At 39.5% G+C, this 18,229-nt stretch overlaps 1 protein-coding gene across 6 annotated transcripts in view; it reads left to right on the forward strand.

The window, feature by feature from the left end:
- The window catches only part of Zbtb44 (zinc finger and BTB domain containing 44), a 57,984-nt gene that overhangs the window by 28,960 nt on the left and 10,795 nt on the right, over positions 1–18,229 (forward strand). For 3 of the 6 annotated variants that reach the window (XM_063265734.1, XM_006242769.5, XM_063265731.1), the window contains 2 exons: positions 14,865–14,949; positions 17,041–17,150. In XM_063265734.1, the coding sequence (XP_063121804.1) occupies positions 17,135–17,150 (16 nt within the window). In that variant the 5' untranslated portion in view covers positions 14,865–14,949; positions 17,041–17,134. Of the gene's footprint in view, positions 1–14,864; positions 14,950–16,986; positions 17,151–18,229 lie in introns of all 6 variants that reach the window. The other 3 variants (XM_063265733.1, XM_006242768.5, NM_001034942.2) reach the window with 1 other exon arrangement.

Here is an 18,229-nt window from a genome sequence, read left to right on the forward strand (position 1 = left end):
GTTTTGTTTAGGAAATTTTTTCCAGTGCCCATGTGTTCCAGATGCTTCCCTAGTTTTTCTTCTATTAGTTTGAGTGTATCTGGTTTGATGTGGAGGTCCTTGATCCACTTGGACTTAAGCTTTGTACAGGGTGATAAGCATGGATCGATCTGCATTCTTCTACATGTTGACCTCCAGTTGAACCAGCACCATTTGCTGAAAATGCTATCTTTTTTCCATTGGATGGTTTTGGCTCCTTTGTCAAAAATCAAGTGCCCATAGGTGTGTGGGTTCATTTCTGGGTCTTCAATTCTATTCCATTGGTCTATCTGTCTGTCTCTGTACCAATACCATGCAGTTTTTATCACTATTGCTCTGTAATACTGCTTGAGTTCAGGGATAGTGATTCCCCCTGAAGTCCTTTTATTGTTGAGGATAGCTTTAGCTATCCTGGGTTTTTTGTTATTCCAGATGAATTTGCAAATTGTTCTGTCTAACTCTTTGAAGAATTGGATTGGTATTTTGATGGGGATTGCATTGAATCTGTAGATTGCTTTTGGTAAAATGGCCATTTTTACTATATTAATCCTGCCAATCCATGAGCATGGGAGATCTTTCCATCTTCTGAGGTCTTCTTCAATTTCCTTCTTCAGTGTCTTGAAGTTCTTATTGTACAGATCTTTTACTTGCTTTGTTAAAGTCACACCAAGGTACTTTATATTATTTGGGTCTATTATGAAGGGTGTCGTTTCCCTAATTTCTTTCTCGGCTTGTTTCTCTTTTGTATAGAGGAAGGCAACTGATTTATTTGAGTTAATTTTATACCCAGCCACTTTGCTGAAGTTGTCTATCAGCTTTAGTAGTTCTCTGGTGGAACTTTTGGGATCACTTAAATATACTATCATATCATCTGCAAATAGTGATATTTTGACTTCTTCTTTTCCGATCTGTATCCCCTTGACCTCCTTTTGTTGTCTGATTGCTCTGGCTAGAACTTCAAGAACTATATTGAATAAGTAGGGAGAGAGTGGGCAGCCTTGTCTAGTCCCTGATTTTAGTGGGATTGCTTCAAGTTTCTCTCCATTTAGTTTAATGTTAGCAACTGGTTTGCTGTATATGGCTTTTACTATGTTCAGGTATGGGCCTTGAATTCCTATTCTTTCCAGGACTTTTATCATGAAGGGGTGTTCAATTTTGTCAAATGCTTTCTCAGCGTCTAATGAAATGATCATGTGGTTTTGTTCTTTCAGTTTGTTTATATAATGGATCACATTGATGGTTTTCCGTATATTAAACCATCCCTGCATGCCTGGGATGAAGCCTACTTGGTCATGGTGGATGATTGTTTTGATGTGCTCTTGGATTCGGTTTGCCAGAATTTTGTTGAGTATTTTTGCGTCGATATTCATAAGGGAAATTGGTCTGAAGTTCTCTTTCTTTGTTGTGTCTTTGTGTGGTTTAGGTATAAGAGTAATTGTGGCTTCGTAGAAGGTATTCGGTAGTGATCCATCTGTTTCAATTTTGTGGAATAGTTTGGATAATATTGGTATGAGGTCTTCTATGAAGCTTTGATAGAATTCTGCACTAAACCCGTCTGGACCTGGGCTCTTTTTGGTTGGGAGACCTTTAATGACTGCTTCTATTTCCTTAGGAGTTATGGGGTTGTTTAACTGGTTTATCTGTTCCTGATTTAACTTTGGTACCTGGTATCTGTCTAGGAAATTGTCCATTTCCTGCAGATTTTCAAGTTTTGTTGAATATAGGTTTTTATAGTAAGATCTGATGATTTTTTGACTTTCCTCTGAATCTGTAGTTATGTCTCCCTTTTCATTTCTGATTTTGTTAATTTGGACGCACTCTCTGTGTCCTCTCGTTAGTCTGGCTAAGGGTTTATCTATCTTGTTGATTTTCTCAAAGAACCAACTTTTGGTTCTGTTGATTCTTTCTATGGTCCTTTTTGTTTCTACTTGGTTGATTTCAGCTCTGAGTTTGATTATTTCCTGCCTTCTACTCCTCCTGGGTGTATTTGCTTCTTTTTGTTCTAGAGCTTTTAGGTGTGCTGTCAAGCTGCTGACATATGCTCTTTCCTGTTTCTTTCTGCAGGCACTCAGCGCTATGAGTTTTCCTCTTAGCACAGCTTTCATTGTGTCCCATAAGTTTGGGTATGTTGTACCTTTATTTTCAATAAATTCTAAAAAGTCTTTAATTTCTTTCTTTATTTCTTCCTTGACCAGGTTATCGTTGAGTAGAGCATTGTTCAATTTCCAAGTATATGTGGGCATTCTTCCTTGATTGTTATTGAAGACCAGTTTTAGGCCGTGGTGGTCCGATAGCAGGCATGGGATTATTTCTATCTTTCTGTACCTGTTGAGGCCCGTTTTTTGACCAATTATATGGTCAATTTTGGAGAAAGTACCATGAGGAGCTGAGAAGATGGTATATCCTTTTGCTTTAGGATAGAATGTTCTATAAATATCTGTTAAGTCCATTTGACTCATGACTTCTCTTAGTCTGTCTACATCTCTGTTTAATTTCTGTTTCCATGATCTGTCCATTGATGAGAGTGGGGTGTTGAAATCTCCCACTATTATTGTGTGAGGTGCAATGTGTGTTTTGAGCTTTAGTAAGGTTTCTTTTACATATGTAGGTGCCCTTGTATTTGGGGCATAGATATTTAGGATTGAGAGTTCATCTTGATGGATTTTTCCTTTGATGAATATGAAGTGTCCTTCCTTATCTTTTTTGATGACTTTTAGTTGAAAATTGATTTTATTTGATATTAGAATGGCTACTCCAGCTTGCTTCTTCTGACCATTTGCTTGGAAAATTGTTTTCCAGCCTTTCACTCTGAGGTAATGTCTGTCTTTGTCTCTGAGGTGTGTTTCCTGTAGGCAGCAGAATGCAGGGTCCTCCTTGCGTATCCAGTTTGTTAATCTATGTCTTTTTATTGGGGAGTTGAGGCCATTGATGTTGAGAGATATTAAGGAATAGTGATTATTGCTTCCTGTTATATTCATATTTGGATGTGAGGTTATGTTTGTGTGCTTTCATTCTCTTTGTTTTGTTGCCAAGACGATTAGTTTCTTGCTTCTTCTAGGGTATAGCTTGCCTCCTTATGTTGGGCTTTACCATTTATTATCCTTTATAGTGCTGGATTTGTAGAAAGATATTGTGTAAATTTGGTTTTGTCATGGAATATCTTGGTTTCTCCATCTATGTTAATTGAGAGTTTTGCAGGATATAGTAACCTGGGCTGGCATTTGTGTTCTCTTAGGGTCTGTATGACATCAGTCCAGGAACTTCTGGCCTTCATAGTTTCTGGCAAGAAGTCTGGTGTGATTCTGATAGGTCTGCCTTTATATGTTACTTGACCTTTTTCCCTTACTGCTTTTAATATTCTTTCTTTATTTTGTGCGTTTGGTGTTTTGACTATTATGTGACGGGATGTGTTTCTTTTCTGGTCCAATCTATTTGGAGTTCTGTAGGCTTCTTTTATGCCTATGGGTATCTCTTTCTTTAGGTTAGGGAAGTTTTCTTCTATGATTTTTGTTGAGGATATTTACTGGTCCTTTGAGCTGGGAGTCTTCACTCTCTTCTATACCTATTATCCTTAGGTTAGATCTTCTCATTGAGTCCTGGATTTCCTGTATGTTTTGGACCAGTAGCTTTTTCCGCTTTACATTATCTTTGACAGTTGAGTCAATGATTTCTATGGAATCTTCTGCTCCTGAGATTCTCTCTTCCATCTCTTGTATTCTGTTGGTGAAGCTTGTATCTATAGCTCCTTGTCTCTTCTTTTGGTTTTCTATATCCAGGGTTGTTTCCATGTGTTCTTTCTTGATTGCTTCTATTTCCATTTTTAATTCCTTCAACTGTTTGATTGTGTTTTCCTGGAATTCTTTCAGGGATTTTTGCGATTCCTCTCTGTAGGCTTCTACTTGTTTATTAATGTTTTCCTGTGTTTCCCTAAGGGAGTTCTTCACGTCTTTCTTGAAGTCCTCCAGCATCATGATCAAATATGATTTTGAAACTAGATCTTGCTTTTCTGGTGTGTTTGGATATTCCATGTTTATTATGGTGGGAGAATTGGGCTCCGATGATGCCATGTAGTCTTGGTTTCTGTTGCTTGGGTTCCTGCGCTTGCCTCTCGCCATCAGATTATCTCTAGTGTTACTTTGTTCTGCTATTTCTGACAGTGGCTAGACTGTCCTATAAGCCTGTGTGTCAGGAGTGCTGTAGACCTGTTTTCCTCTCTTTCAGTCAGTTATGGGGACAGAGTGTTCTGTTTTAGGGCGTGTAGTTTTTCCTCTCTACAGGTCTTCAGCTGTTCCTGTGGGTCTGTGTCTTGAGTTCACCAGGCAGCTTTCTTGCAGCAGAAAAGTTGGTCTTACCTGTGGTCCCGAGGCTCAAGTTCGCTCGTGGGGTGCTGCCCACGGGCTCTCTGCAGCGGCAGCAACCAGGAAGACCTGTGCCGCCCCTTCCGGGGGCTTCAGTGCACCAGGGTTCCAGATGGCCTTTGGTTTTTTCCTCTGGCGTCCGAGATGTGTGCGCAGAGAGCAGTCTCTTCTGGTTTCCCAGGCTTGTCTGCCTCTCTAATGGTTCAGCTCTCCCTCCCACGGGATTTGGGTGCAGAGAACTGTTTATCTGGTCTGTTTCCTTCAGGTTCCGTTGGTGTCTCAGGCAGGGGTCCTGCCGCTCCTGGGCCCTCCCCCACGGGAGCCCAGAGGCCTTATACAGTTTCCTCTTGGGCCAGGAATGTGGGCAGGGGTGGGCAGTGTTGGTGGTGTCTTCCGCTCTGCAGCCTCAGGAGTGCCCACCTGACCAGGCGGTGAGGCCTCTTTCCCAAGGGGTCTGGGAGCAGAGAGCTGCTGCCAGCTGGGATCCGCAGGCGTGGGACCTCCGGCAAACACAGGCCGTGCCCGGTCCTAGATGAACTCTGCCTTTGTGTGTCCCGATCTCACCAGGCAGCTCTCTTGCAGCAGACAAGTTGGTCTTACCTGTGGTCCCGAGGCTCAAGTTTGCTCGCGGGGTGCTGCCCATGGGCTCTCTGCGTCGGCAGCAACCAGGCCCAAGGTCTTATTCTTAATAGCCAAGGTAGGATACCGACTTTTGGGAAACAGTTCTATATATTTGAGTTTGATTCACATTTTTTGAGTAATTTGAATAAATATAACTAATAAATATTTAATATACACAGATCATAGCTATTTTGAGTCTTTACTCTTAAAACTATTTTAGTACCTTCTAAGTAATATTTGAAAATTTAGAAATTCAAATAATTCTAAATTTTAAACTAAATACCTTAAACTACACTGAAATTTTCATTCTCTACTTCCAAGTATATTTACTTAGTTCATATTTTGCCTTAACAATCTTACTAAACATGGTTATACAGAGAACTTATGAATATAAATAGACAAAATTTTTGTTATATAAGAGTTTTTACCTGTATAACTGTGGATTCTATAGCATGAATATAGGAATATCTGACCCGAATATACCGTATACTCCAAGTGGATTTTTTTTCTGCCTTCATATCAAGTGTACTAATTACTCTAAACATCTTACATCTACAGATTTCTACATTAAAATGAATCCATAATGAACCAAAAAGTAAATTCCTTGAATGTTGTAGTAGTCAATAAATGTTCTACTCTTGGCACTTTGTTCTCTGTATTTCAGAAGAGCATTTCTACAAGCCTTGATACCAAAGTGATAACTTGTCATTCTACTGCCTGATAAATTTGATACCTAATTAATAGGCATTCTGAGATTCTGAAGAAGTAAAAATCTGACTACCCATGAATTTTATTCAAGTGAAATTTTACCTATATTTGAAGGTTCCCATTTTTGCCAATTTACTTAGTAAAAGATTGTAAAATCTTAATACCTGGCACATGGGGTAAATAGAAGCAATAATTACAACAAATCTAAAAGAAAAAAAAATACTGTTATGTTATCTTATTATCCAGAACGATAAGGTTGAGGCTGCTGAGGTAGTTCAGGATTAAGAATGCTTCCTACTCTTCACAGAATGGATTCAGTTCCCAGTGCCCTCTTCTGGCCTTTGTAGTTACTGCATTCATGAACACACAGGTAAAAATAAAGTAGTTTTTTGGGTTTGTTGTTGTTTACATTTATTTATGGCACGTGCAGGTTAGAGGACAACTTGTGGGGGTCAGTTCTCTCCTTCTACAGTGGCTTCTGGGACTAGAACTCAGGTCATTCTCCGTGGTGGTGAGCTCCTATTCCCACTGAGCCATCTTGTCAGCCTAAGGTTTTTGTTTTTGTTTTTAAACACAGGCTATTGATTTGTAGAACGTTTTAAGGAAAAATGAATCTTGGATGGGTGCTTCGTTATTTATATTAAAGTTTTGATTATCTATGCTCACTGAGAACAAATACAAATGGCTTTAGATAAGCTACAGTTCACTGAACTAGCAAAGGAATTCTGTACTCTATAATTCTACATTAAAATTAAAGTGACTGAGGAATACTTGCCTGGTGTTCAAGGGCAAATTTACTCAGTCATCTTTTTCAGAGGACCAAAAGATTACTTTGTAAAATATTTCCAAAGATGCAGTTGATATTATTGAAAGCAGCTCCTTACATGTTTGTGATAGAGTTTAGGCAGCATGCAGGTCTTTTGAAGCATGAATCCGTCAACTAGAATCATAAGATTCTAAGTTAAATTCCCAATTGTAACTGGCTATCTATTAACTTAAAAGTCTTTGAAAAGACTACAAAACAATTTCACCAAAGAACAATTTGTATCTGATTACATAGTCAAAAATACTCCTAAAAGACCTTATTTACAGGAAGCAAAACCCAACAGCAAAGGGCAGTCACTGAAATGCTTGTGCTTGGCTCATAAATTTACCTTCCAGGCAAGGGCAGTTTGCATCCCAAATAGGATTTTCAATCTTCAGTATTTTCAAAGAGCTAATACATGGCAACTAGAGACTCTCTTAGACTACTATTTCTGTCAGTCTTATCACCACAGACCAGCTGTAGTGAGCCGTTCACATCATTGCTCCTTTGCAACAAGGAAGATACACCACAATGCTTTTAGGTTTGTTTGTTTGTTTGTTTGTTTGTTTGTTTGTTTGTTAAGATGGTAACTTGTAGGAGTTAAGCCTGAGGTAGGTGATTTTATCGAGTGTTCCAGGAAGCAGTTTGCTTAGTACCATGGATACCAGAAAGCAGGCATAATTTTATGACTGAACTCAATAAATACCTTCTAGAAGTGCAGACTAAAATGAGTCTATAGTGTCTATAACTTACTGGCTAAGAAAGGAGAAGGATGTGGATATTTTTGTGACTGTAGTCAGCTTGTTCTGTCTCAACACTTTTCTGCTCTGTTTTTACATTGAATAACAGTGACAGAGTAACTCTGATGTTGATGCCTTGTGAGGTTATGTCTAACAGAATACTATGGGCTAGCTAAGGGCTGTAGGCCTACTCCGGAGAGGGTCTGGTCTGGTCCTGAGTTAAGGCTGCTTGTTTTTCTTTCCCTCCCCTCTTTTTCCTTTGCTCTTTTTGACACTGGGCAGTGAATGTACGGCTTTGCACATGCAAAAGTTTTCTATCACTAGCTCTTCAGCCCTCTTGTCCTTAACACACTGTACTAAAGACAATGTCTGATTTTGATAATGATCGTGTCACAAGACACCACACCGCGGCTTCACTGGCAGCAATTTACCAGATAGCCTCACCTACACTGGTAACCGTCAAGATGAATACAAGTTCTTTTATTCCAGTTTTAATCATTAATATTACCTCTCATATCCTGCAGCACACAATAAGAGAAAGAGAGAGAGAGAGAGAGAGAGAGAGAGTGTGTGTGTGTGTGTGTGTGTGTGTGTGTGTGTGTGTGTGTGTGTGTGTGTTACAGAATGATTTATAGTAGTCTACAACAGAGTTGAAGAGGTCTCAGAAGTAGACTGATAGAAATGGAAATAGTCTGTACTGGTAAAATAAGAACCCAAAACAGCCATAGAGAAGAACCAGCTTCCACAATCTAGAGACTTGAAAGCAGAAACAAAGAGTGGAGTCTGCTGCAAGGTGAGAAGGCAAAGCTAGAACAGGAAGGTTTAAATGGGGCCAGGTGGATGGGCTCTCAACCTTGGGGAGAACAAAGCCAGGCTGAAGCCCTAGGGCACTGAGAAGGAGGAGGTGCCTGCCCTGTCCTTGATAAACAGATCAGTTTTAAGGTCCGTAGGGCTATGCCATTGTTGTACTAGGTGTGTACCACTTTATGGCTATAAGTAAAGGAGCTGTATACCCGTCTTTTGGGGGTGGGGGAGCTGCTGTGTCTGATGAGTTCTTGATGCAACAGAAGCTATTTTGTATACCATTCTTTATGTCAAGAGGGTGGGTTGATTTTACAAGCCAGATCTTACCAAATCAAGCTAATTGTGACCAAAATCAATTTTACTGTCTCAATGAAGAAGAGTCTGTCCAAAATTCTCAGCTGTCATCACTGGCTTCTAAGAGCAAAATGGAACCCAGGGCCTTTTGTAAATTTGACTCTACCACTGAATGCTATACTTCCAACCCAAAACTTGCATTAAAATTAAATTTTAATAATATAAGAAACATTGCCAATAAATAATTTGTACAGCTTGTTGTTAAGTCATCTAATTCAGATTCTAGTTCATACCACAGGTTTGTGATTGGTAGAAAAACTATCATATCAGGAAAAAGTTTATTAAATTTATTTATGTTCATAGTTATATAAGTAATATGTTCATACATACACTAAAACTTCCACAATATGGATGGAACTTTGAGGTATTTTATTTTTAGCTTTGGATACACTTGATAGCCATGGGTAAGAGTAAACTACTTTTATTTTTTGCATGCTTACTATCCGTTGAATTAAGGATTTAATGGCCAAGATATAAGTGACATTTTATTGTGTTGAAGTAGTCTTTTTTGTTCTTTTTTTTTTTTTTTTTTTTTTTTTTTTTTTTTTTTTTTGGTTCTTTTTTTCGGAGCTGGGGACTGAACCTAGGGCCTTGCGCTTCCTAGGTAAGCGCTCTACCACTGAGCTAAATCCTCAGCCCCGTCTTTTTTGTTCTTTATGTGTATTGTATGTATCATGTATGCAGTTGTCTGTAGAGGCCTGAAGAACATCACATTTAAAGCTGTAATTACAGACTGTTGTGATCCAGCATGGATGCTGGGAACTGAACTCAGATCCTCTGGAAGAACAGGAAGCAATCTTGACTGCTGAGCCATCTCTCCAGGACCTTGACCAGCTTTTTTTTTTTTTCAGTTACTACTGTACTTTATTGTGTTCAACCAAATCACCATGTTACAAAAATAGCAAGCTGCCATAATAAAAAATAAGGCTCCTCTATCCAGCACCAGATAGCATCATTTTACTTTCAAGCCTAGAAATTGCACACTTGTATATAAACCAACCGAAGATGAGGATTGAGAGTTCATCTTGGTGGATTTTTCCTTTGATGAATATGAAGTGTCCTTCCTTATCTTTTTTGATGAATTTTAGTTGAAAATTGATTGTATTTGATATTAGAATGGCTACTCCAGCTTGCTTCTTCTGACCATTTGCTTGGAAAGTTGTTTTCCAGCCTTTCACTCTGAGGTAGTGTCTGTCTTTGTCTCTGAGGTGTGTTTCCTGTAGGCAGCAGAATGCAGGGTCCTCATTGCGTATCCAATTTGTTAATCTATGTCTTTTTATTGGGGAGTCGAGGCCATTGATGTTGAGAGATATTAAGGAATAGTGATTATTGCTTCCTGTTATATTCATATTTGGATGTGAGGTTATGTTTGTGTGCTTTTCTTCTCTTTGTTTTGTTGCCAAGACGATTAGTTTCTTGCTTCTTCTAGGGTATAGCTTGCCTCCTTATGTTGGGCTTTACCCTTTATTATCCTTTGTAGTGCTGGATTTGTAGAAAGATATTGTGTAAATTTGGTTTTGTCATGGAATATCTTGGTTTCTCCATCTATGTTAATTGAGAGTTTTGCAGGATACAGTAACCTGGGCTGGCATTTGTGTTCTCTTAGGGTATGTATGACATCTGTCCAGGATCTTCTGGCCTTCACAGTTTCTGGCGAAAAGTCTGGTGTGATTCTGATAGGTCTGCCTTTATATGTTACTTGACCTTTTTCCCTTACTGCTTTTAATATTCTTTCTTTATTTTGTGCGTTTGGTGTTTTGACAATTATGTGACGGGAGGTGTTTCTTTTCTGTTGACCAGCTTTTTAAATAAGCTATTGACATCCTAGAAACCAAGACCCAGTAGTTCTTATTTCTACCTCACCAAGATGCTACCCCTCCTAGAAGTGTAACCTATCTAATGATGAGAAGCAAGGCTTGCCCTTATCTTTACCTGGTTTTGCCTTTGTTTTGCAAGTTTCTACCTATAAACATTAATACTGTCTTATGATCAGGGGCTTTTCCAGTTCTTACCAAGACAATTGGAAATGTTACTATGTAGTTCCCTTTTCTTCCTTTCTCTTTTTCTTTCTTTCTTTGGGTTCTTTTTGTTTTGGTTGGTTTTGAGTTTTGTTGTTATTTTGGAGGTGGGGGAGTTTGGTTTTTTGAGAAGGGTCTCTGTGTAGCCCTGGCTATCCTGGAACTGACTTTGTAGACCAGTCTGGCCTCAAACTCATTTATACAGATCGCCTGCCATTAAGGCCATGCCTGTGAACCTTAGCACCAACCAAGAGTAATATACTTCTTAGTTCCTAAGAGGCCTATTGCCAAGAAATCCCAGCTATCTATGATAGCAAGAAATATAGCCACTTAGAAGTGCTGATGTCCAGAACTCAAAAGCCTTGGACTCTGCCTCTGGCGCCTGCTTGAGCATCATCACAGGTCTGTTTCTCAGTTACTGTTCATAATAGGACCCCTGACTTTGCTGTCCGTGTTGTAGTATCTACTCTACAGTTTTGTCAGTGACCCAGATGGCTTCTCATTTATAACTCTCATCAGCAATCTTCCAAATAAGCTACTGTTGATCATGAAAGAACACTGGCCATAAGAACCTGCTGTACAAGAACCATGAAAGCCTGGTGTCTGCCATGACAGAACCTCCCTTGCTGTATGCTGTATACATACCACACCTTCCTTTTGTTTGTAGAAACCATACCCTGGGCTGTGGATTATTCCGAAAAGGTTTAGAATGCTAAATAGAAATGGAAAGTTGAAGCAGCTCCACTTTAGGGCTTTACCATTACTCAGGTTTTGATCCTTGAAGTAGTCAGTGAGAAGCATCAAGTTAGACAGCATGACTGTTGTTCTTTTCTGGGAGGAATAGTTCTTAAAGCTTTCTCTAGAAGCTTTTCTAGCTCTCTAGAAGTTCCTCCTGTGTCCTTTCTACTTCTCCTTTTTTCTCTTTCTCAGTGAGAGATTAAATGAAGTCTTCTATTGCAAATCAACTCTTGCTGTTAAGAGTTAAAAAATGAGCAGATTTTCAGTTGGGCATAATAGCAACATTCTGTACTCCAGCACTCCTAGAGCCTCATAAGTTAAAGGCCAACCTTTGTTACATAAGGAATTCAAGGCTAGCAGGAGCCAGATGAGATCCCTGTCTCAAACAAGCCTGCACTGAAAGGGCCTCATAATTATTAAGAAAAGCACAACTAATAATAGACTCTCTGGGTGGCTTGCGAGTGTTGAATACTTTTCCAAACATAGAGGGAAGGGTATAGAAATCAGATTTTTTTTTTCTTTAAGATTTATTTATTTTACGTTTAGGAGTACACTGTCACTGTCCTCAGACACACCAGAAGAGGGCATCAGATCTCATTACAGATGGTTGTGAGCCACCATGTGGTTGCTGGGAACTGAACTCAGGACCTCTGGAAGAGCAATGAGTGCTTTTAACCGCTGAGCCATCTCTCCAGCCCCTAGAGGCCAGATTTCTAAACAAGAAAGTGCATGTTTTTCAATCTTAGAGAGGTTATTCACCTTAAAAGACTGAATCACTGGAGCTAAACCTGCTGCTTGTCCTCTCTTTGGCAGTGGGCAGACAAAAAGGAAGGAGGGAATTGGGGAGATAAGTTCAGTGAGTAAAGCATTTGCCAGAATTCAAATCCCCCAGCACCCACATATAACCAGCTACGCGTAGAGGCATATATGTTGTTGCTTAAGAAGACAGGACACGAAGGAATCAGAGAAAGAACTGGAAGAGCTTGAAGGGGCTCGAGACCCCATATGTACAACAATGTCAAGCAACCAGAGCTTCCAGGGACTAATCCACTACCTAAAGACTATACATGGACTGACCCTGGACTCTGACCCCATAGGTAGCAATGAATATCCTAGTAAGAGCACCAGTGGAAGGGGAAGCCCTGGGTCCTGCTAAGACTGAACCCTCAGTGAACTAGACTATGGGGGGGGAGGGCGGCAATGGGGGGAGGGTTGGGAGGGAAACACCCATAAGGAAGGGGAGGGGGGAGGGGGATGTTTGCCCGGAAACCGGGAAAGGGAATAACACTCGAAATGTATATAAGAAATACTCAAGTTAATAAAAAAAAAAAAAAAAAAAAAGAAGACAGGACACTCTCCCCCACATACTCCAGAGCAAGTTGGCTGACTAGTTGAATTGGTGAGTTCTAGTTTCAAGTGAGAGACCTTGTTGAGTTCAGTATATAATAGAGTGCATTCCAGGAAGAGTGAGGTGTCTACCTCTGTCTTACACACACATTTGCATGTATATCCAAGACAAGGGTGGGGACACTTCCTGAAAAGCAGTCACCCACTAGATCGTTTGCACACAGTCATCTTGGTCATACAACAGGTAGACAAGCCAAGCAATCACAAGTCACATTCAAGAACCTAGCAGAAGCAAACATAAAGCTTCGGAAGAGACTATATTTACTTCAGTCCCAGTTAATTGGTCCCTTATAAATGATTTTAAAAGACAGAAAACAAGGCCACAAACAAGGGTAAGAAGTGGAACAAGGCAACAGAGATGCACTGACAAGGAAAAGATGACAGACCTGGAGTAAGGGACCAGAAAGCCATTGAAAGTTTCTAACAAATACACTTACTCAGCACGGTTAGTGACTGAGCAGTGACTGGAGAGCAAATTATACACAAAGAAGTACAGACAGGAAAAATAAAGACTCTATTAGAGAAAGCAGGGTGTGGGAAAACATACAAATACATAAGGGAGAGAAGATCAGAAGTCTGTGGGATGTTATCCTAAAAAAAGTCACTGCCAATCCAGATTACCACATACAGTGAGTTCAAGGGGGGGAAGTGAGGAGTAGAATGTAGCTCGATTGGTAGAATGCTTGCCTAGCTTACAGGCCTAACCACCAGCGCTGCAGAAAACCAGGCGTAGTAGCCTACTCTGTAATCCTAGGTACAGGCAGGAATATAAGTTCAAGAGCAGCCTAGGATACAGGGGTTCAGGTATCAAAAAATAAGAAGCTGTGATGCTCCTGCCTTCACCTTCTGAGGGCTTGGGTGTAGGTCACCACCTGCTCCATGAGACCCCGTCTCAAAAAATAAAGTGAAGATGTTTTCAGGTGGGAAAGTTTTTTAAGTTAACTAACTCATTACTAGAAAATGTAAGGATGGCTTTCATGGAGCAAAACTAAACATTAAGTCATATTTTAAGAACAGGCAAAACACATGAAGAAATATAAGCAACATAACAGAGCAATAATATCTGCAGGGCTAATCAATCAAAATGCCAGAAAATTTGCTGTAGAATTAAAGCCAGTAGGAAAGGGGGTTCAGGCTGTCAGCCACCCTTGGGTTATGTGGAAAGTTGTGAAGGTTTTTGTTAGACTTTGGTAAATTATATCCTGCCCCAAGAGCTGGGAGAAGGAGTTGTTAAGGGACAGAACCCAGGGCTTTCTGCATGCTAGGCATTTGATTTACTACTAAGCTACATCCCAGCCCAGAGTATGTGAAATGACTAAGATAACTAACCAGTAAAAACAGTAGGGAAGTATATAATTTCCAATCCAATAGACAGGGACTTGAATTCTACATTGTACATTAACTTACTTCTGTAAGAGCATTCACCAGCAGCAGAGTTGATAGAAAAATCCCATACTTCCCTCACAAGGGAATAGCTTATAAATATTCTGTAACAGTAAAAATAATGACAATGTGAACATGCCTACAGTATGTGAAGAAGCTGCAAGATACATACAGTATATAAATATATATGAATGCATAATTCAAGTTTATAACTAGACAATGCTAAACTGGAGTTAGAACCACCGTGTAAGTATTGGGAATTGAACCCAGATCTTCTGGAAGAACAGCCAGTGCTCTTAACTGCTGAGCCATCTCTCAGATCCAACCCTTGTCCTTTAAATTGTCTGTAAAAATTGTGACAATAAAATAACTCTTAAAAGATACAAAGTAACAATGTTTTTAAGGTAAGTATCAGTATTATGAAATTTTATGTGGATTTCAGTTTGCACTAGATTGTTCTGCATATTTTCCCAAGGTTCCTAGAAAAGAAATATACCTGAAAAATTTAAATATTGAAGTTCCATTTGTTAAATCATATTGCTGGCCCTATGTGATTTACTTTTAATCAAAAATAAAATATAGCCAGGTGGTTTATAGCCAGGGGATGGTGGCACACAATTTTAATCCTAGTACTTGGGAGGAGCCAGGCGGATCTCTGTGAGTTTAAGACCAACCTGGTCTACAGCATGAGTTCTAGGACAGCCAAGGAAGGCTACACCGAGAAACCCTATCTGGAAAAACCGTGTGTGTGTGTGTGTGTGTGTGTGTGTGTGTGTAAAACATCATTACACTTTAATAAGATGTGAGCACTAGGTAAGTTAGAGGATTGATATGTGACTTGCAGTTAACATCTTGGATTATTTGCACCAAACATTAGCAGCTGTTCCTTCTAAAACTTCCTTTTTTGCAGGCTCAGTGGATGAAGGAGTCACTGAAGGATTGCCTACACTTCAGAGCACTTCCAGCACCAATGCTCATGCAGATGAGGATGACAGGTTAGTGTCAACATAGTAGGATGTCCTTTCCTCATGAAGACTGTGCTTATAGTTCTCAATTCAAACTTGTGTAAGAAATTGAAACTTAAGTACAATTTTGCATGTTTCTAAAACTATCTAGTCTCCTAACCTTATATATGGAATGATTGCTCTCTTATTTGCCAAGTATAGTTCTAGATGCCATATGTGATTTCCAAGGTCTTCATTCAGCCTATGAGAACTATATATTATCCTTTTTCCTTCATCACTTCTCATTTGATGGCCCTGAAACTAATCTTTAAGTCCTTTCAGTTCTGTGTTCAGAATTCCTAGTTCATTTTTCCTAGTTAAACTGCTATGCTGGTTTAAGTCACTGCTGTCTTTCTCCTGATTACTCTAGTAGTTTGGAAATTATTGTTCCCTGATTTCATTCTTCTGCTTAAGTCCATTCTCCATGTACTACTAGATCATTTTATTTTTAACTAAGAAGTCACGGTTTTTCCTTGAAATCTAAATGTGTGCCAGGCAGTTCTGGCACACACCTGTAATCCCAGCAGTGCAGAGGCAGAGGCAGGCAGATATCCTGATCTACAAAATGAACTCTAGGACAGCAGTCCTATACAGAGAAGCCCTGTCTCAAAAAACAAACAAAAGCTAAATTCCTTACTTTTTAATAATCTTCTACCAAGCCCTCATCAGTTCCTAAAGCACTCCATATTTGATCTTCCCTTTGAACCTTTCTGTTTCATAACCTTTGCTTACGATATTTTCTCCCTTCCTCTCCACTCTTTTGACTCTTAAATTTTTTTATAATTTAATGTGTATGGGTGTTTTGCCTGCGTATATGTTTGTGTACTATGTACCACATCTCTGCCAGGTGCCTGCAGAAGCTATTAGAGGGCATTAGATCCCCTGGAACTGGAGTTTCAGATGGTTGTGAGGCACTACTATGTGGGTGCTGGGACTCAAACCCAGGTCCTAGAAGAGCATCCGGTGCTCTTAACAAGTGCGCCGGCTCCCTCTGACTCTGACCTTCAAATCATTGAGTTGGTGTCAATCGTTGAGAAGGCCTTCACTGACTACCAGCTTAAACCAGCACTCAGTTGTCTTTCACCACTGAGTATAGATTCTACTGGAAGAACTGCTCCTCAGATAGAGTGCAGAACGGTCTTAATTCTTAATACCTGTACTTGCTGAAAACTTGAAGGATCAAAAATGTGTTGTTCTCGAGTAGATAACCCTGGAAGATTATGAACCAAATCACTTGAATAAATTAATAAAACCATAAGTAAGCATAAGTGCCCTTATTCTTTAAATTTTTTAAATAGTAATCAAGTTGCCTGTTCTTTATTAAACACTTTGCTGAGTCATGGAAGTGTAGAAATGAAATAGCCTTTCTCTTGAGAGCTTCATGAGTTTTCAGGGAAGCGAAGAGGATGAAGGTAGATAGGGTAATCTGCAGGGGTTTGCCGCTATCATTAGGAAGTTACCTACTTAAGCAGTAGACCAATCCAGGCTTGCAGGAAGAGGAGATGATTACATCAGCTACATTTTATAAAATGAGTGGCTACAACCTGAGCAAAGAAGACAGGCTCATAGAGGACGTTCAGTAAGTGAAAGCACAGAACATAAGCACACTAGAGGGATTTATTCAGGGAAAAGTATATTTTGAGGCATGGGGAGTGTGACCAGAAATTAGACTGGGAAGAGAAAGTTCATATATGAGTAGTTTTGGACACTTCTTGTGGGGGATGAGAATTTATTCTAAAGACAATTGTCGCAAGATTTTAAAGGGGGAAATGATAAGGGTCTAAATTAAGACAGAGGAAAGGAGGGAATTCAAGAGATTGAAGGGTATCTAAGGTAAAACAGCTTATATGTTTTGTGTTTTAAATCCACACTTAAAGATTCTGGGCATTCTGGCAATCACATTGCTTTATAAATTTAAATAAATAAAAGTCTGTTGCTTCATTGGTTCATGTAAGAATTGGGCTACAGAAATGTGTATTCAACTTAAACATGAGAGCCTCGTTGTCTTCTTTGGTTTATTTTTTTTAGATTGGAAAATGTTCAGTATCCCTATCAACTGTACATTGCTCCTTCTACCAGCAGTACAGAACGACCAAGTCCAAATGGTCCAGACAGACCTTTTCAATGTCCAACCTGTGGGGTTCGCTTCACCCGTATTCAGAATCTAAAACAGCACATGCTTATCCACTCAGGTAATGTTACCTTCAATGTTGTTGTCTAAGGGGGTGTGCCAAACATTTTGCTTTGTAATCTGATTAAAATAGAAAGTAGAGACTTTGTGCCAGGCATAGTGACACATACCTTCAATCCCGTAACTCAAGAGTGAGGCACGAAGATCTAGAATTTGAGGCCAGCCTACACTGTATAATAGAAAGACTCCATTCCATCTAAGCAAGGGGGTAGGGGTTTAGGAAGTGGGGAAAGGAAGTGGAGGCTGGGTGGGATGAGGGAGGTGAATTACAGAACAGAAAAGAAACGTGTAGTCCTGAAAAGTCAGATGAGACCAAGTTAGCTAACTACGGTCTCTCTTTGAAATGTTGGGAAACTAGAATGTTTTACCACAGGTATCCAATATTCTGATTAAAACTTAGATGCAGTTATGTATGGTAAAGGTATACGTTAACAGGTACTGGCTATATTGCGTATATGTTTCACAAGTGCAAATAAAGTTAAAAATTATACATAGGCAATACTTTGAACTTCTCCCTAAGTTTGAGATTTTTGACAAATTAACCTGCTTGAAGGATTTCATAATTTGTTTTAATTCTGTCAGTATCTGCTTTTGATTAGTTAGCTTTGTAGTAGTTTTTTGGACAGGAAAAAAAATGTTAGATGGATGTGGTAAGCGAAGTTTGAATATGGTGATGGTACAGGGTAGACAGTAGAACTCTGCCTGAAGGCTGAGAGGGTGGTGGCTGTGTCAGCTGCAGCTTGTTTCTCCAGCTCTGTGCGGTCTGGCAGTCTCTGTCTTAGTGCTACTTCCTGCCTTCTCGTTACGTCCACAGGTTGTGTTGTGTTCTGCAGTTTTAGCCTCCTTCCCCCCAAATTGTGGTAGTAACTATAATGAAACTTAATATTTTTATAACTCCCTTATTAATATCTAATAATATTAAATACTGAAAAGCTAATTATCATTTAATGAGCTTATCATGATTGTTATATACAGAGATATTAGAATTTTTCCTTGTGTAATAAAATATCCTGAGAAAAGCAACCTAAAGGAAAAGGCGTTCATATGGCTCACAGTTCCAGTTAAAGTAAGTCCATCATG

Source organism: Rattus norvegicus, chromosome 8 (genome assembly GCF_036323735.1).
Source record: "Rattus norvegicus strain BN/NHsdMcwi chromosome 8, GRCr8, whole genome shotgun sequence".
NCBI classification, from domain to species: domain Eukaryota; kingdom Metazoa; phylum Chordata; class Mammalia; order Rodentia; family Muridae; genus Rattus; species Rattus norvegicus.